General features: G+C 51.7%; 1 protein-coding gene across 3 annotated transcripts in view; it reads left to right on the top strand.

Moving 5' to 3' along the window:
* SLC25A42 (solute carrier family 25 member 42) overlaps window positions 1-16,170 on the top strand; it is a 35,250-nt gene that overhangs the window by 8,754 nt on the left and 10,326 nt on the right. For 2 of the 3 annotated variants that reach the window (XM_074350366.1, XM_074350365.1), the window contains exons 2-4: window positions 10,727-10,840; window positions 14,242-14,347; window positions 16,054-16,079. In XM_074350366.1, coding sequence (XP_074206467.1) covers window positions 10,760-10,840; window positions 14,242-14,347; window positions 16,054-16,079 — 213 coding nt within the window. In that variant the 5' untranslated portion in view covers window positions 10,727-10,759. Of the gene's footprint in view, window positions 1-10,726; window positions 10,841-14,236; window positions 14,348-16,053; window positions 16,157-16,170 lie in introns of those variants that run through there. The other variant, XM_074350367.1, reaches the window with a different exon arrangement.

Below are 16,170 nucleotides of genomic sequence, written 5' to 3'. Positions count from 1 at the left end.
ATATAACGTACGTCCAGTAAAGTGCATTATATAGCTCAAGGAATTTTTACGTTTGTTCACACACAAAGCCTGATCAAGATACAGAGCAGTTCAAGTCCCCGGCTGGCTTCTCCACACCCCTTTCTTGTCATACCCCTCGAAGGTAACCCCATTCTGATCTTTATCACCACAAATGAGTTGTCTGTGCTTGAATTTCATTTTCAATTGTGATAAGATACATGCAACAAAATATGCCATCTTAACCTGTTCTGGGCGTACAGCTCAGTGGCATTAAGTACTTTCACACTGTTGTGTACCCATCACCAACATCCACCTCCAGAACTTTTCCATTTCCCCAAACCGAAACTCTGCCCCCTTTAAACACTGTAACTCCCCATCCCCTTCCCTCAGTCCCTGGCACCCCTCTACTTTTTGTCTCTACGGATCTGACTGCTCTGGGGACCTCATGTAAGTGGAATCAGACAGCATTTGTCCTTTTGTGACTGGCCCATTTCACTTAGCACAGTGCCCTCAAAGTTCATCCATGTTGTGGCGTGTGTCAGGATGTCCTTCCTCTGTGTAGATGGACCACACTATGTTACCGTGCTTGGATTTTATTTTTGGTACACAGTCTTTTGTGTTGGCTTCTCTCTCTCCACCATTATGTCTCTGAGATCTGTCCCTGTCATTGCAAGTGGCAGCAGCTTGTCCTGTGTTGTCACATGGTCCCCACTGGGTGACTGTACCACCTGTGCAAACTCATTCTCCTGTGGATGGCTGTTGGTGTTTTGTCCATGAGGCATGCTCATCGGCTGTGAGAGCAGGGTTCAGAGCTCCCACGTGACCCAGATTCAGCCCCAGGGTCAGTGAGGAGAGGCCCTGGGAGCAGTGTGCAGGGAGGGATTCTGGCTGGGAAGGGGCAGAAGCTGAGGTCCAGAGGTGCGAGGTCCGGCAGCAGTGCCGGGAGCAGGTGGGGGTGGGGAGTTCTGTGCTTTCCCACAGCAGAGCCTTCAGTGGCCCACGCCTGCATTTATTTCCCTGGTCAGCCTGAGTTCACTCCCCGGGGGACGTGCTGGGAAGCGGGGGCCTCCTCCTTGCTGTCCTGGCATCAGATCCCAGGACAGCCCCCTGCCTTGCCCTCCTCATCTCTCCATCCACACAGAGCTCCACTCAGTGTCCTCCCCGTGGGGGTCATCTGCCCACACTCCCTACCCTCTTGATGGTGCCACCTCCCCAGAGTGTGTACAGAGCAGGCACCCAGTCAACCTGACCTGGGGGGGGGGCGGGTGTAGCTCAGTGGTAGAGTGCATGCTTCTAATGCATGGGGCCCTGGGTTCAATCCCCAGTTTCTCTATTAAAATATATATATAAATAAATAAACCTAATTACCTACCTCACCCCCCCCCCCAAAAAACAGCTAACCTGACTCAGTTAACCTAGTAAGGAGGGTAGGGTCGATGAGGAAAGGGAGGCCCGAAGTGTGACCAGCCTCCTACCACCCTGGGATCCTGATGGATCAGAGAATAGCCTCCCAGGGTAGTTGGAGGGCCAGGGCTGTTTTTTCATGTAAGATACCCATCGCTTAAAATTTACCATTTTACCCATTTTAAAGTATACAATTCAGTGGCACATGCAGCCACCACTTCAAAAGGAACGTTTTCGTCACCCTAAAAGGAAGCCTTGTCCTTATTAGTACTCACTCCCATTTCCCCCTCCCCCAGCCTCTGGCAGCCGTCAGTCTGCCCTCTGTTTCAGTGGCTCTGCCTCTTGTGGATGTTTCATGTCCAAGGGACCGCACTACACCTGGCCTTTTGTGTCTGGCTTCTTTCACTTGGCATGAGGTTTTCAAGGTTCATCCATAGTGGAGCACATGTCAGTGCTTCATCACTTTTTCGGGCTGAATAATGGACCACATTTTATCTGTTCATTTATTGATGGACATGTGGGTTGTTTTCACCTTTTGGTGATTGTAGCTAGTGCTGCTCTGAGCATGGTGTGCAAGGATTTGTTTAAATATCTGTTTTCAGTTCACTTGGTACAGGCCTAGGAGTGGAATTGCTGGGTTACAGGGTAATTCTATGTTCAACTAGTTGAGGGGCCTCCAGACTGATGTCTGCAGCCACAGCAGCTCCATCGCACATTCCTAGTATATGAGGGCTCCAGGTTTTTTGGACAAGTTTAGGCAGACTTTGGCAGAATGAAGTCGAGATAACATGATTCTTCGTTTGGGCTCACTCACCCCAGGTGGGTGCTGCCACCAAGCGCAGCTCACAGGTCAGGAAGCCCAGGTCCCCAGGTGCTGGGGCACCTGCCCAAGGGCACTCACCTGGCAGCCAGCCTTGACCCCATGACTCTGCCTTCTGGATTACACAAGGAGATACTTCCCTGACAGGTGACAGCAGGGAGGCCAGGGTGTGGCTTTCCACTGCTGGATCCATGAGGAACCCCGGGGATAACCATTACGACCAGCCTTGGGGGGTGGAGGTGGGCAATGAGGCAGAGCATGGGCGGAGTGGGTAAGGGGAAACATCACCCCCAGACAAGACCTACACTGAGTGGTTTCCAGTGTGAATACACTGGATCTGTTTTTTGTTTTTGTTTTGGGGGGGTGGAGAACAATCGTTTATTAGTTTAAATGAGTCTTTACATCTTAATTGCAGCCAAACATATGTAAAATGTTGAGAGACTGAAAAGGCCAAAAATATAAGACATATTGATGTAGGTTTGAAGTTCCAAGCACAACTAAGTTCTCAGTTTAATGAAATGCCCCAAAGACCAGAGATTTAAAAGGCTGAATGAAAACAGGAAATGATTGTGCTTACAATTTGAGAGAAAACATCACTCCATTAATAAATTTACTAATTATTTCTTTTTTATCAACCTCACCTTCCAAAGTAGGTAATTCTTTTTTTTTTTAACATTTTTTTAATTAAGTTATAGTTATTTTACAATGTTGTGTCAAATTCCAGTGTAGAGCACAATTTTTCAGTTATACGTGAACATACGTACATTCATTGTCACATTCTCTTTCGCTGTGAGCCACCACAAGATCCTGTATATATTTCCTTGTGCTACACAGTACAGTCTTGTTTATCTATTCTACATTTTGAAATCCCAGTCTGTCCCTTCCCACCCCTTGACCCCCTGGCAACCACAAGTTTGTATTCTATGTCTATGAGTCTGTTTCTGTTTTGTATTTATGTTTGTCTGTTTGTTTGTTTTAGATTCCACATATGAGTGAGCTCATATAGTATTTTTCTTTCTCCTTCTGGCTTACTTCGCTTAGAATGACATTCTCCAGGAGCATCCATGTTGCTGCAAATGGCGTTATGTTGTTGGTTTTTATGGCTGAGTAGTATTCCATTGTATAAATATAGCACATCTTCTTTATCCAGTCATCTGTCGATGGACATTTAGGCTGTTTCCATGTCTTGGCTATTTTAAATAGTGCTGCTATGAACATTGAGGTGCAGGAGTCATTTTGAAGTAGGGTTCCTTCTGGATATATGCCCAGGAGCAGGATTCCTCGGTCATATGGTAAGTCTATTCCTAGTCTTTTGAGGAATCTCCATACGGTTTTCCTCAGTGGCTGTACCAAACTGCATTCCCACCAGCCCACTAGATCTGTTTTTAATTAAACTTAGGTGCCTTTTCTGTTTTGCCCTCACATCCTTCCTGGTGATGTAATAGGACCACAAGGTGGGACCAGAAGGCTTGATAACCTCTTCTCATTTGAGTAGCTCAGACTAGGGCATGGGCAAGAATCTGCCAGGGGTGCAGCCCTAGGAATAGGGGCCACCTGCCCTACTGGCCTCCTTCCCCTCACATTGGCCCCACCCAAGCCACTTCAGCCCAGAAAACAACCCCACCACTCCAGGGCCTCAGGCAGGCTCCTGAGTCTCCCTCAACCTCCCTGCATCAGACCCCATCATCTTACCTGAGTGACCCCGCGGGCCTCCCAGCCCTGCTCGCTCCCCCTCACTCCACCTTCCCAGTTCGCAATCTTTGCTCTCACTGGCTGACTCATTCTCCCCTGGGGCCTTTTGCACTCCTCACATCTCACTGCCTGGAATGCAGCACTTGCCAACCACTCCAGCCTCAGCTCCAGCACCCTTAGGGAGGCCAGCTTGGCCACCCAGTCTTGAATCTGGGCCCCCACCACTCGGTCCATCTCCCTGTTCGCTTCCTTCATGGCCTTTGACAGTTCAGCTCCCTGAATTGTCTCACTCGTTGCATGAGTGCAGGTGTGGTGCCTGTTCACTGCCAGGCCTCCTCTGTAGGATGCTCTGAGCACCTATCATTATGTGAATGACCGTCCTCCCTGGGGGCAGCGGTTGGGCTGCCGTCAGTACTGGCAGTCCTGGCATTTTCATCATCTCATGTCGACCTGAAATCGGCCTCCTTGTGACTACCCTGAGCTGTCGCACAGGGCCACCGCCCCAGCTTCCTCCTGACAGCCTGTATCGGTTTACCTTGGCTGCTGTAACAAACGTCCACACACCTGGAGGCTAAAAGCCACACAGGTTTGTTACCCTTCAGTTCTGGAGGTCAGAAGTCTAACACAGGTCTGCAGGGATGTGTTCTTAATGGAGATTCCTGAAAATCTGTTTTTCTTCTCTTTTCTGGCTTGTAGAGGCCACCTGCGCGCAGCCACCAGAGTTCCCTTCTACTGCCTTCAAAACCAGCAGTACAGCATCTTCAGATCTCTCTGAAATCTGCCTCCATCACCACATGCCTTCTCTGACCTTCCTGCCTCCCTTTTAAGGACTTGTGATGACATGGGGGCCATCCTGAGACTCCAGGACAGTTTCCCCATCTCAAGATCCTTAACTTGATCACATTTGCAAAGTCCCTTTTGCCACATACAGTAATATCCACGGGTCTCCTCGGCAAAGTGGGGAGATAAACCAGAGATTGTGACACCTCAGTCATTAGCTGGAGTGATTACCACCATAGCAGTCTCCGGCAAGGACGCATGCTTCCCCATCTGTAAAGCAGCCCCCATGCTCGTTGGTTAAAGCTGGCCGGATTAGAGAACACAGGGGCAAAGGGATTCAATAAACAATAGATGCTATCGTGCCATTGTGTCGAGCACCTGCCTTCACCCCATCCTCACCCCAACATGCAGAGGCAGAGGGTGAAGGCCTTGGCCCAGGACCCCACAGCTGCTGACCCCCAACGCCCTGCTCTGAGAAGGGGCCAAGGTCAGGGTGCACCTGCCAAGAAGGGTGCTGGTCTCCCCTCCAACTAGGCAGCATTAATCCCTCACACAGGGCTCCCATGACTGCTGGCATAGTTCCCCAGCTCCAGCCCAGGATGCAGAGACCCTGGCTCAGAGGCCCCAACAGGACAGGGAGGAGCCAGGTCCCCGGGCCAACCCTCCATAGCCACAGACATCTGAAATGTCTGGGATGTGCCAAAGGTTTCTCTGAAGCTCCTGGTTTTCTCAAAGCTTTAAAAAAATTTTTTTATTTTGAAATAATTTTAGACTTATGGAAAAATGACAAAAATAACTGAGAGTTCCTGATACCCTTCGCCCAGCTGCCCCCATTGTTAGCATCTTACACAATACAGTTATCTGAACCAGAACATTAACACTGATGCAGCAGTAAGAATTCATCTCCAGACTGAATTCTGGTTTCACCAGCTTTCCCTGTAATGTTCTCATTCTGGTCCAGGTGCCTATGTTGTACTTAGACCTTGTGTCTCCTTAGTCACCTCCGATCTGTGATGGTGCCTCGGTCTTTTCTTATTGTCCTTGACCTTCACACACTTGCTGAGAACTGCTCAGTCGCTTGAAGAGTCTGCCTCCTTGTGGTTTGTCAGGTGTTTCCTCATGATCATACTGGGGTTGTACATCTTTGGCAAGAATCCCGCAGAAGTGATGTTGTGTCCTTCCCACTGCATTGTCAGAGGTACAGTCTGTCACTATGTCCCATCACCAGTGGTGCTGACCTTGATCATTTGCTCAAGGTGGGGTCTGTTAGGTTTCTCTGCCCAAAGAAATTACTAAGTGTCTTGTGGACAGATGTTTAGAGACCACCTAAGTACCCCATTTCTCATCGTATTATCACTCCCCCATTTTAGCATCTGTCCGCCTGTGGCTCTTGATGGCAATAGGGAATACTGACATTTGCCTATTGGTGATTTTCTGTGTCCGTCACTCCTCGTACATTTCTTAAGTGAAATTCTACTATAAGAAAGAGCTATCTCTTCTCCCCTATTCATGCAGTTACCTGTGGGAATAAACTAAGGCAACCGAAATGAGAACAACAGAGGCTTGCTAGAGCCAAGGTGTCCGCTGCGTTTGGCTGAGACTCAAAGGCCGGCAGGAGAGAGGGAGACCGTTATGGTGGAGCATAGGCCCAGGTGCGCCTGTTGGAGGCTGTTGGTATAAGAAGCTGGGGGCAGCTGCCAAGAAGCAGTTGCCTTATGTGATTGGTTGTGAAGGGTATATTTTTTTCCTTCTGGTTGTCCTGAGTTGGAAACAGGAACAAAAATTAGGGAAAATTAGGGAAGCTGCAGTCACTGACCAAGTCCCAGCTTTTGGGGCCCATTGCTAGAGGAGTTGTGATTTACTTCCCTGGCTGGGTGCTACAGAGGTGGTGGGTCAGAGTTCCACTGTCACACATAGCCTGGCCATTGTCCCTCTGTATATTCTGTCTCTCTTATCTGAAGGTTTTTGGGGCTTTATTTTGTTTTGTTTTGCATTTTTTAATTGAGGTATGATTGACACGTAACATTACCATCATCCCTCAGTATCTCCAGGGCATTGGTTCCGGATTTACCCCTGGATACCAAAATTCAAGGGTGCTCAAGTCCCTTATTATAAAATGGCGTAGCATTTGCATATAACCTACGCACATTCTCCTGTATACTTTAAATCATCTCTAGGTCACTTATAATACCTAATACAATGTAAATGCTTTATAAATAGTTGCCAGTGTATAGCAAATTCAAGTTTTGCTTTTTGGAACTTTATGGGATTTTTTTGTTTTTTTCCCAATCCTCAGTTAGTTGAATCCATGGATGTGGAACCTGCAGATACAGAGGGCCAACTGTATATTAGTGTCAGGTTTACAATGTAATGGTTTAATATTTGTGTATATTGTGTACTGATCACCACAATAAGTCTAGTTAACATACATCATTGTACACAGTTACAAATTTTTATTTTTTGTGTGCTGAAAATATTTTTAAGGAACAATCCCAGTGCCCTCCCTTCCCCTAAAAAACCCTCACATAAATCCTAAGCCCCGTAAAAAAGAAAACAACCCTTACTTAAATCCTGTCCCCCCTACATTATTCTTCATGGACGCCTGTTCTCTCTGCACCACCTGAAACCAAGCCGGTGGCTCACTTTAGAGGTCCCTCAGCTTCTACTCTGGATTGAGGAATGTGCACTTGAACTTAAAAAACAGATTCTCTTTTGGAAGTAAAGCCACAGGGCAGCGGGTTCGGCAGAGTGATGGCCAGGGCGTCATTTGGGGTAAATATTAACAGACATAACCTCTAGCCACAGAGCCGCCACGGGGCATGGGATGTTCAGGAGCTGTGGGAGGAGAGCGAGCGCGGGTCTCCCAGGTGAACGGGCACCCAGAATGTGGGACTGAGAGGTGGGCTCCCAGCCTGAACGCGGAGACCCTCAGTGTGACAGTGTCACCAGCACGAGGAACAAGAATGCGTGTGTCCATCTAGTCCATGAGATCTAGGCAGTTGTGCACCAGACATACAGTGTCACAAGAGGTCAGAGATGCCAACAAAGGAGCTGAGAGAGGGCAGCAGGATGTCCCTACTGCTGGGGGTCCTGGAGGGACACTGAGGGCCAGAGCTCTGAGCTGTCCTCTGTCTTCTTTAAAAGATTGATTTTTTAGGGGAAAACATTTACAACTGGCCTAATTTAATGTTCCATCCCCTCTCCCTACCCTATGTACTATTTTATATAAATACATCTTTGAACTTGGGAGTGACTTACATTTTGAGAAGGCCGAGTGTGGGTTTTGAAGCAAAACCAAAGATCTGTGTTCCCCGCCCAAATGATGCCTACGAGGTACTGTCTGGGTTTCACCTTTTTCCAAAAGTCCTGGCCAGGTGTGCATTTGCTTGTCAAGGAGCAAAACTTGAGCAAGTGGCTGCCCCGATCTTACCCTCACCCTCGTCCCCAGCACCAGGCAGTGACTTGGCTTCTCCCCTTGAGCTCCTGACCCCAGAGAACACACAGCATCCTCTGCTGTGATGAGAGGCCCAAAGGCGACTCCTGGGCCAGGTTCCTCTGAGATTCCCCAGGGACCTCCTCCCCCAGTTCTGCCGGCTGCACCTCCTGTTCTAGGATTCACTTCTCAGTGTTCTGACTTATTCATCTAAAGGATATTATGTAAATAGCAGAGACTGCAGGGGAAGAAGTCAAGAGGGAGGAGGCTCCAGGTTCCCAGCACCAGCTGAGGCCACCTGCCATACCCTGGGCCTCACCCTCAGCCACATAGGCCATTGGTCACTATGTGACCAGTGAGGATCTCCAGATAACACCCGAAGGAGCCCATGTTCTTGGGCACAGACATGGGGGGCCCAACCTGGGGCTGTGTGTAGAGAAGTTCTGACTACGATGTCCCTACTGGTGGAGGCCACTGGTGGCCGAGGAAACCTGGTGACTGTCCTGAGCATGGATGCTGTGTGGAGCAGTGGGAGCCCCAATTCAGGGAGGTGGGGGCCTTTTTTTGGGGGGGTGAATTCAGAATCATGTGACAGTTTCAGGGAAAGGGGCCAGGAGGGAGCATGGAGGGGATGCCTTAGGGCAGTGGGAGGGGTTCTGACCAAGGAAGGGCCACGCGTGGGTTCGGTCCTCTCTCTGTTGTTAATGGATAGGTAAGTGGGGGGCAGGGAAATGCCAACTGCAAGAGAGTCTGTACATCCACAGTTAGGCTCCCGCCTATTCTTGTCTCCTCCCATGTCCAGTAAGTCCCCATCACTGTTGACAGCTCTCTATAAACAACTGGACTGTTTCCAGGTCTTTGCATCTGGACAGCATCCCAGCTGGGTCCAGGTAGGTCCCACTCATTAGTGACAGGCTGGGTGGTGTTCTCCCTTGAGGGCTGCTGTCACGTGTTCTCCCTGTCCCCCACCCCCTCCCCCACCCCCGTGGCTTCCCATCCAGACCTTCATACTTTCACTGGGACCAGCACCTGGCCATGGCCTCACTGGCCCACGAGGCTTCATGCTTACCTGTTGGGGGCACAGCAAGGCATTTGCCAAGTCACCTGCAGAGAGGCGCACCCAGTGGCCGCTCCCTTGCCCACTCGCCTCATCCACCAGTTGCGTTACTGTCCCTACACAGTAACAGATCAGCCCTGTCCTTGTGCACTGTCCCCACATGTGCCAACGCCCCCCACTGACAGTTAAACCCAACTTTCTCCTTATGAGTGCAGTCAAGTACCTGTCATATTTTTAAGTTGTTGCCTTCCTGGTAACTTGGCTGTTTCTTTGCCTTTTTTGTCTTGAATTGTTTTTGTTTTTGTTTTGTTTTTAACTGATTTGAAATAGCTCTTTATTTCCTAGGAAATTAGCCTTTGACCTGAGAGACAAAATCTTGAGCCCTTCCCCCAGGGCAGAAATCCCCTCTTGACCCTGCAATCCTGGAGAGCTGCCTGGAGGCTCCAGGCCCTGGTGGGAACAGCTTGTGGGCTGTGGCTGCCCCTTCTGCTCAGGGTTGAGGGGGCACAGGGCAACCCAGATTCTCCTCAAAGAAGGGCGTTTAGTCTTAGTTTCCTGTTGCCGCTGTGACAGATCACGACAAACTGGCTTAAGACAACAAAACTCTGGAAGTTCTGGCACTCAGAGTCCCCAGTTAAGGTGTGTGGCCATGCCCTCCGGGAAAGCTCTAGAGGAGGATCCTTCCTTGTCTCCTCCAGATTTTCTGCTCCAGGCGTTCCTTGGCTTGTGTTATCACTCCAACCTCTGTCTCTGTCTTCACAAGGCCTTCCCATTTGTGTCTCTTTTTTTGTCTCTTATCAGATTACTTGTCATTGATTTTAGAGCCCATTTTAGGTAGGAAACAGTCATTGGGTAATTTTAAAGCATGGAAACGGAGACCTCCAAGCATACTGGTGCCCAGCGGCATCTCAATGACACCAGGCCTTCACCCTTTTTTCCTTCTGGTCCCCTCCGTGCAGTTGGCTGAGCTTTACCTGTGCTTCTTCTGGGAGGTTCCGTGTGGGTTTCCAGGGAGGAATCCTCAAGTATTAGGACCCTTTACTGTAAGCTTGGCTGCAAAGAGCAAGCAGCCACACAGTAGGAAAAAGATTAATTTTCTTAAAGTATTTCTGTGGACAAAATCTCAGATCTAAGATGGCATAAGCCCAGAAGGCATTGGGCTCCAGGCAGGTGGGGCCCCTCCACACCCCACAGCCCTGCCTCCTACTGTGACCTTGCTGGCTGCTTAACCTGTCTGAGCCAATTTAGACGGTTGGTACTAGGTGAAAAAAACAGACGACACAGAGGCCTGTGTGTGAGAATCAAAGAGCCAATGAGAAAAGCTTTTGTAAACAATTAAGCTATCAGCGTGATCAGCACAGGGGACTGGCATCAGGATGCAGGCTTGGATGTCTTTCTCCTGCAGGGAGACAGAAGCCAGGTTAGGAGGAGTGTGCCACTGGTTGGCGCGTTGCTGGCATCACGGGATTTGAGGATGAGTCACAGGCCCCAGGCCGGTGGGGGAGGCCACCTTTTTACTTTGCTCCCTCTTGCTCCCCAGGACCGAGTCCCCACCGTCCTGAGCAGGCCTGGAATGGGTAATGGTGTGAAGGAAGGCGTGGTGCGTTTGCGTGAGGATGCTGAGTCCGTCCTGCCCTCATCTGTCTCTTCAAAGGCAAGTACCCCAGCCTCCCCATGGGCGTTCTCACCACGTCCCTCTTCTGTGCTCGCACCATATTACAGATCCCCCTACACACACTGAGGGCGAGGCTGTGGGGGATGACACAGGCTGCTTTTGATTCCATTTTTATAGCCCCATTTGTGCTGTGGATCCGGGTGGCCCACCACCTGGCCAAAAAGCCAAAACCTCACCCACATTTGGCTGGGATGTCAAAGGTATCCTTGTGCCCCTTTTCTGTCTCAGGTTTGCCAACACAAAAGAATTAGCCAGAGGTGGGGTGGGCCTCGGGGGAGGGGGCTGCGGTGAGGAGTTTGCTCTTAGCTCTGAGGTTCATCTGCGATTATGCCCTTCAGTTGAAGAAGAAAAGGTTTATTCCCTCATAAAGAAATTGGATCAGCCCTGTCCTTGTGCACCAGAGAAGCTGTTAGACGTTCTCCCAGCTGAACCTCGAACACAGGCTGACCTAGCCCCACAGAGAAACCCACTTTCACTGCCAGGCTGGCTCAGGTGCCTGCAAGCAGTGTTCAAAGTCCGTGGGCTCAAAGGCCAAAGCAGCATCATCCCCGAATTCCACGTCACCCTGTGGAGTGCCAGGTGGGCAGAACTGATTCTCAGGGCCAGTGTCTGGGTCCACCATCACCACACTGGGCGGTGGGGGGCGAGCTCCAGAATGGTCACCTCCATCCCTCACAGTTTAGTGAACTTCCCAGCAGAGTATAAGGGAGACGTAGCCTTCCCTCCATCGGCCGCTGGATGTGGATCTCACCAAGCAGATGTGCCCAGCAAGGGCCCCCATGCTGGGCATGTGCTGGGACGCACACAGCACTGGTTTTCCCCCGTGCTGGCTGGCATGACCCACATCAATCTTGGTCTACTTGGCCAGCCCAGTGCAGGGAGCTCACTGTGCCAAGTCCCATTTCTTTGGTTAAGGAGCCGGGCATCTTCTTGTGGTGTTCACATGGATCTGGTTTGTGGATCATCCGTTTCCTCTCCATCGGACTGCCTGCCTCATTCTTCACCTGCAGGATCTCTTCATATGATGGATATAGAGACACTGACTGTTTGGTGATGCCGATGCCAAGCTCGTTAAAGAATAAGCGGGGCTGTGGTCGTTTACAAATCCCTGGAAGGGCATCCAGAGGCGGCAGTGGTGGCCTCCTCCACTGAGCGTGTGTTGTGGGCTTACAGTGGGTCCCCGGAGCTCCACATCCAGAGTTTGGGTTTAAGGACATGTGTGTTCCCGATGTGCAGAGCTGGCCTGTGATTGTAAGAACCCAGACTGCACAGGAAGTAACCTGGTGAAGGAGATGGAAGGGACACATTGGCCCTCCTTCTAGTGCCCACGGGGTGCACAGAGGGAATCCTCTGCTCACAGTGGCTCGAGGTGAGCAGTCACCACACTGATTCACAGACAGGAGATTAAGGCAGAGGGCCGGTTGGGCCTCGGAGCTGGTGCCAGGAACACCACCGAGCCTTCTGGCATCTGATGTCCACACCCCTCAAAGCCAAAGGGACCAGACACCCAGAACCTTCCTGTGTGACCCAGAAAAGGCAGGGGTCCCCAATAACAGGCCTGTGTGAAGCAAGAAGATGGACCCCCATGGTGAAGCTCAACCTCAGAAGCTGTGGGAAGTTGTTTGTTGTTTATAGGGACAGGTGGGCTGGGCTGGTGGAGGGGACACCGGGGGCATTAAGGGAAAAGGGCCAGGTTGTGGGGCACATGGCCACTGCGAGCATCTGGGACACTTGGGATAAAATCTGGGACCTGGGCCAGGAGACAGCACCTCACTGTATCAAAGATGAGGAACAGGAGACCAGAGGGGCCATCCCGTCACTGTGGTTAGTCAGGACAGAGCCCAGACTCAGGCCAGGATTGTGGACAGACCCAGCCCTTCCCCCTGAGCCTCCTGCTGAGCTGAGCAAACGTGGAGGCCCAGTCTGGACGCCGGCGTTGCCAGCTGTACCCACCCAAACCTCCTCATCCCTCCCCGCTCTCAGCCGCCCTGGTCCCAGCCTCTGCTGCCTCCATCCTGGGCTTTGCTGGAGCTGCCTTTTCTCTGGTTACAGTTAAAACAGCCTGTTCCCCTTCACACTTCTCCATTTCTCTTTAGGCAAAGACCAGCCTCCTTGCCCGGCCCCCCATGCTCTGTGGGGTCCAGCCCCAACCAGATTTCATCTCTTTTCCCTGTCAGCCACCCTGCCCACTTTGTGGTCCCCCAGGGCCCCCTACCCCTTCTCACCACTGCCTCTGAGTGTTCCATTCCTCCCCGTCTCTCACACACACACCGCAGTTAGCTGCACCTCATCCTTCAACCTCAGCCCCTTACCCACTACCCTGCATTCTCCCGGAACCCTGAGCCCCCTCCTCATAGCCCCTCCGAGACCGGTGACTGCACGCATTTGTCTGAAGAATTAGTTCATGTCTGGCTTCCCCTGTGGACTGGCAGCCTGGTGGCGGGGGGAGGGGGGCTCGTACATACCCCTGCCCCTCACTGTGTGTCCCCAGGCCCTGAGGGCACCTGGTCCTCATGGACTTCGCAGATTCCTGGGATCACTGAGCTCTCTGCTCCTCACCACCCCTGCTCGCTGCCGAGTGAGGACAGGTGGGGACAGGTTCTGTGGCTGAGTCAGCAGTGGAATGGAGACACCAACTGGATGAGCCAGTGGCTTCCTGTGCAACGACTCAGGGCTCCATGGGCCTCAAAGGAAGAAGGGCTGTTTGAGCCAGGGCTCAAGGAGCCTCAGGAAGACCTGGGAAGGCACTGGCTCTGAGGCTGGCCGCAGATTCACACAGTGCCAGTCAGCCACGTCACTGTCACCATCACCCTCGCCTTGGTTGGATGAAGAGCCACAGACATCCACCCTAGAAGTCTTGATAGAAAACTGTGGAAAGAGGACACGCTGAACAGAGTCAGGATCTGCTTGCCTGATACCCCCTGCCCAACCCCCTGACCACAAGGATCCTTTGCCCTGAAACGCTGCAGCGTGAGAGTCCCTCACAGACAGGCAGTGGGTGGAATCAAAGCTTCCAAGTGGGACAGGCCAGGGGTGACTCTTGCGTTTGTAGTCGGTCCCATTTTAGGCTGTCTCTGAGGACTTGGAACCTCACAGAGCAGCCCAGCCAGTGCATTACCTCTTGTGTGGATGGTCCCTGTGGCTCAGGAGGCTTTCCCTGTGGCACACCAGGCTCCGTGGCCACTGGACCCACCACAGCTCACCCTGTGCCCCAGCATGCCCAGGGCCCAGCAGAGCTGTGTCACTCCAGCCACAATGTATCTGGCAACCCTGGACCAGGGGGAGAAGGAAAATGTTCCTCCTGGAAATTGTCCTCAGCAGAGCAGACACCTCTGCTCCCTCTCCAACAACAGACCGCATGTCCGTGTGTTTTCTTGCAGAGTGATCACAGGCAAGTTCTCCGCTCCCTCTTGTCCGGGGCCCTGGCTGGAGCTCTTGCCAAAACAGCAGTAGCTCCTCTGGACCGAACCAAAATCATTTTCCAAGGTAAATGCTGCCTGTCATCTATGCCATGCAATAGAGAAGCTACCAGGCAGTCACCCTCCTCCATGGGCCCCCAAACTGCACTGCAAATTGGTTTTTAAGATGCCTCTTTAGAATCCACTTAGATAAATCTGAAATATGTGTGGTTTACTGTACAGGAATTATACCACAATAAAGGTGTTTTTTAAAAAACAAAAATCAACTTAGAAAGTCTATTAATGTTTAGGACTGGAGTCACAATGTACCACAAATCAGGCAGCTTAGAGCAATAGGAATTTATTCTCTCACTTTCTGGAGGCCAGAATTCCAAATTCAAGGTGTCTCTAGGGTTGATTCCTTCTGGGGCCCTGAGAAAGTATCCTTCCTCACCTCTTCCAGCTTCTGGTGGCTCCAGGCATCCTTGGCTTATGGCCGCATCCCTCCAACCTCTGCCTTACCCTCTGTGTCTGGACCCTCTCCTCTTCTTATAAGCACACTGTCATTAGATTAGGGCCCACCCTACTCTAGTATGACCTCAGTTTAATTTAATTACATCTGCAAAGACCCTGTTTCCACTTAAGGTCACGTTCATGGGTGCTGGGGATGAGGACATGGACGTATCTTTTGGGGGGTCAGAGTTCACGAAACCATCTCCCTCCTTCCTTAGGGTTAAGCAAGCACAGGGTCCCCTGAAGATGAGGCCTTTTTGTCCCACAGATGGTGACCAGTGCCTGCACAGCGTCAGGCAGAAGGACAGTCACAACCTGGGACCCTTGCCCCCTCAGCTGTTTGGGAGGAGAGAACTGCAGGCTCGAGCCAGTCCCTCCCCACTTCCTCAAGCTGGTCCCCTAGCCTCTCTGGGCCTGTTTCCTCACCGTAAAACAGAAACATTGCTGTCCCCACAGAGGAGTAAGCTGCCATGGGAAAGGGCCGGCGTGCAGCTGAGCACGCACGCCCTCCATCGGCTGTTTTGTTACTGGAACAACCGCTCAGTGTAGCACCCCTCAGGGAGCTGTGTTTAACTTCGAAGACAGGAGGTGTGCACATGTCCACGCAGATGGGAGTACAGGGGTGTCCTGGGAATATGGCAGACACTGGGGGAGTGAGATGGGGGCATTGCAAGACAGAGACCCCTCATGGCTTGTGTTTCTGGGTCCTTGTGGCCATTGTGGCTCCAGCCCCTGGTGACAGAGCTCACCATGGAGTGGGGGCCGTAAGCCAGGCAGCCATAGACGGTAGGATATGGGGATTAGGGCAACCTGTCCCAAGCCTTGGAGAAGACGGGGCAGACCCCAGATGTTCTGAGGGAGCCAGAGGCCCTCGGCTGACCCCGGCGTGGTTAATGGCTGGGACACCTCCCCCAGAGGGGTTTGGTAGAATTGGAGTCCAGTCAGGTTGGGGGCTGCTGGATGTCCACCCCCAAGAGATGCATCCTTGCAGCTCCTGCAGAGAACCTCACTATCCTGGAGGGTCAGGTGGCAGCTGGACTCCCCTTCCTGGGGAGAAGTTGGTGTGCAGAGGGGCCTGGCCGTGAAGAGGGGAGAAGGTTCCTGGGAGGAGGGTGACTTTGCAAGGTTGCCCCCACCTCAGCCCTTGTGGGGGTGGGGGGCATCCCCAGGGGTTGCTCTCACTCCCCATGCTCAGACCAGAACCCTGCGGTGGGGGTCAAGCAGCCTGGGGTGTCCCATCCTTATATCTCACACTCTGTTGTGTTTTTGGTTTTTTTCCAGTGTCCTCAAAAAGATTTTCTGCCAAGGTGAGCCGCTAGGTCATGGACCCCGGCTCTGGGGCCTTCACCTTCCGCCCTGCTGGGCTGGCGCAGGCAGAGAAGGAAAGTGGTGGGGGTT

Source organism: Camelus bactrianus, chromosome 22 (genome assembly GCF_048773025.1).
Source record: "Camelus bactrianus isolate YW-2024 breed Bactrian camel chromosome 22, ASM4877302v1, whole genome shotgun sequence".
In the NCBI taxonomy this organism is placed as follows: domain Eukaryota; kingdom Metazoa; phylum Chordata; class Mammalia; order Artiodactyla; family Camelidae; genus Camelus; species Camelus bactrianus.
The sequence above is the reverse complement of the archived record's forward strand: the minus strand, read 5'-3'. Positions and strand labels throughout refer to the sequence as shown.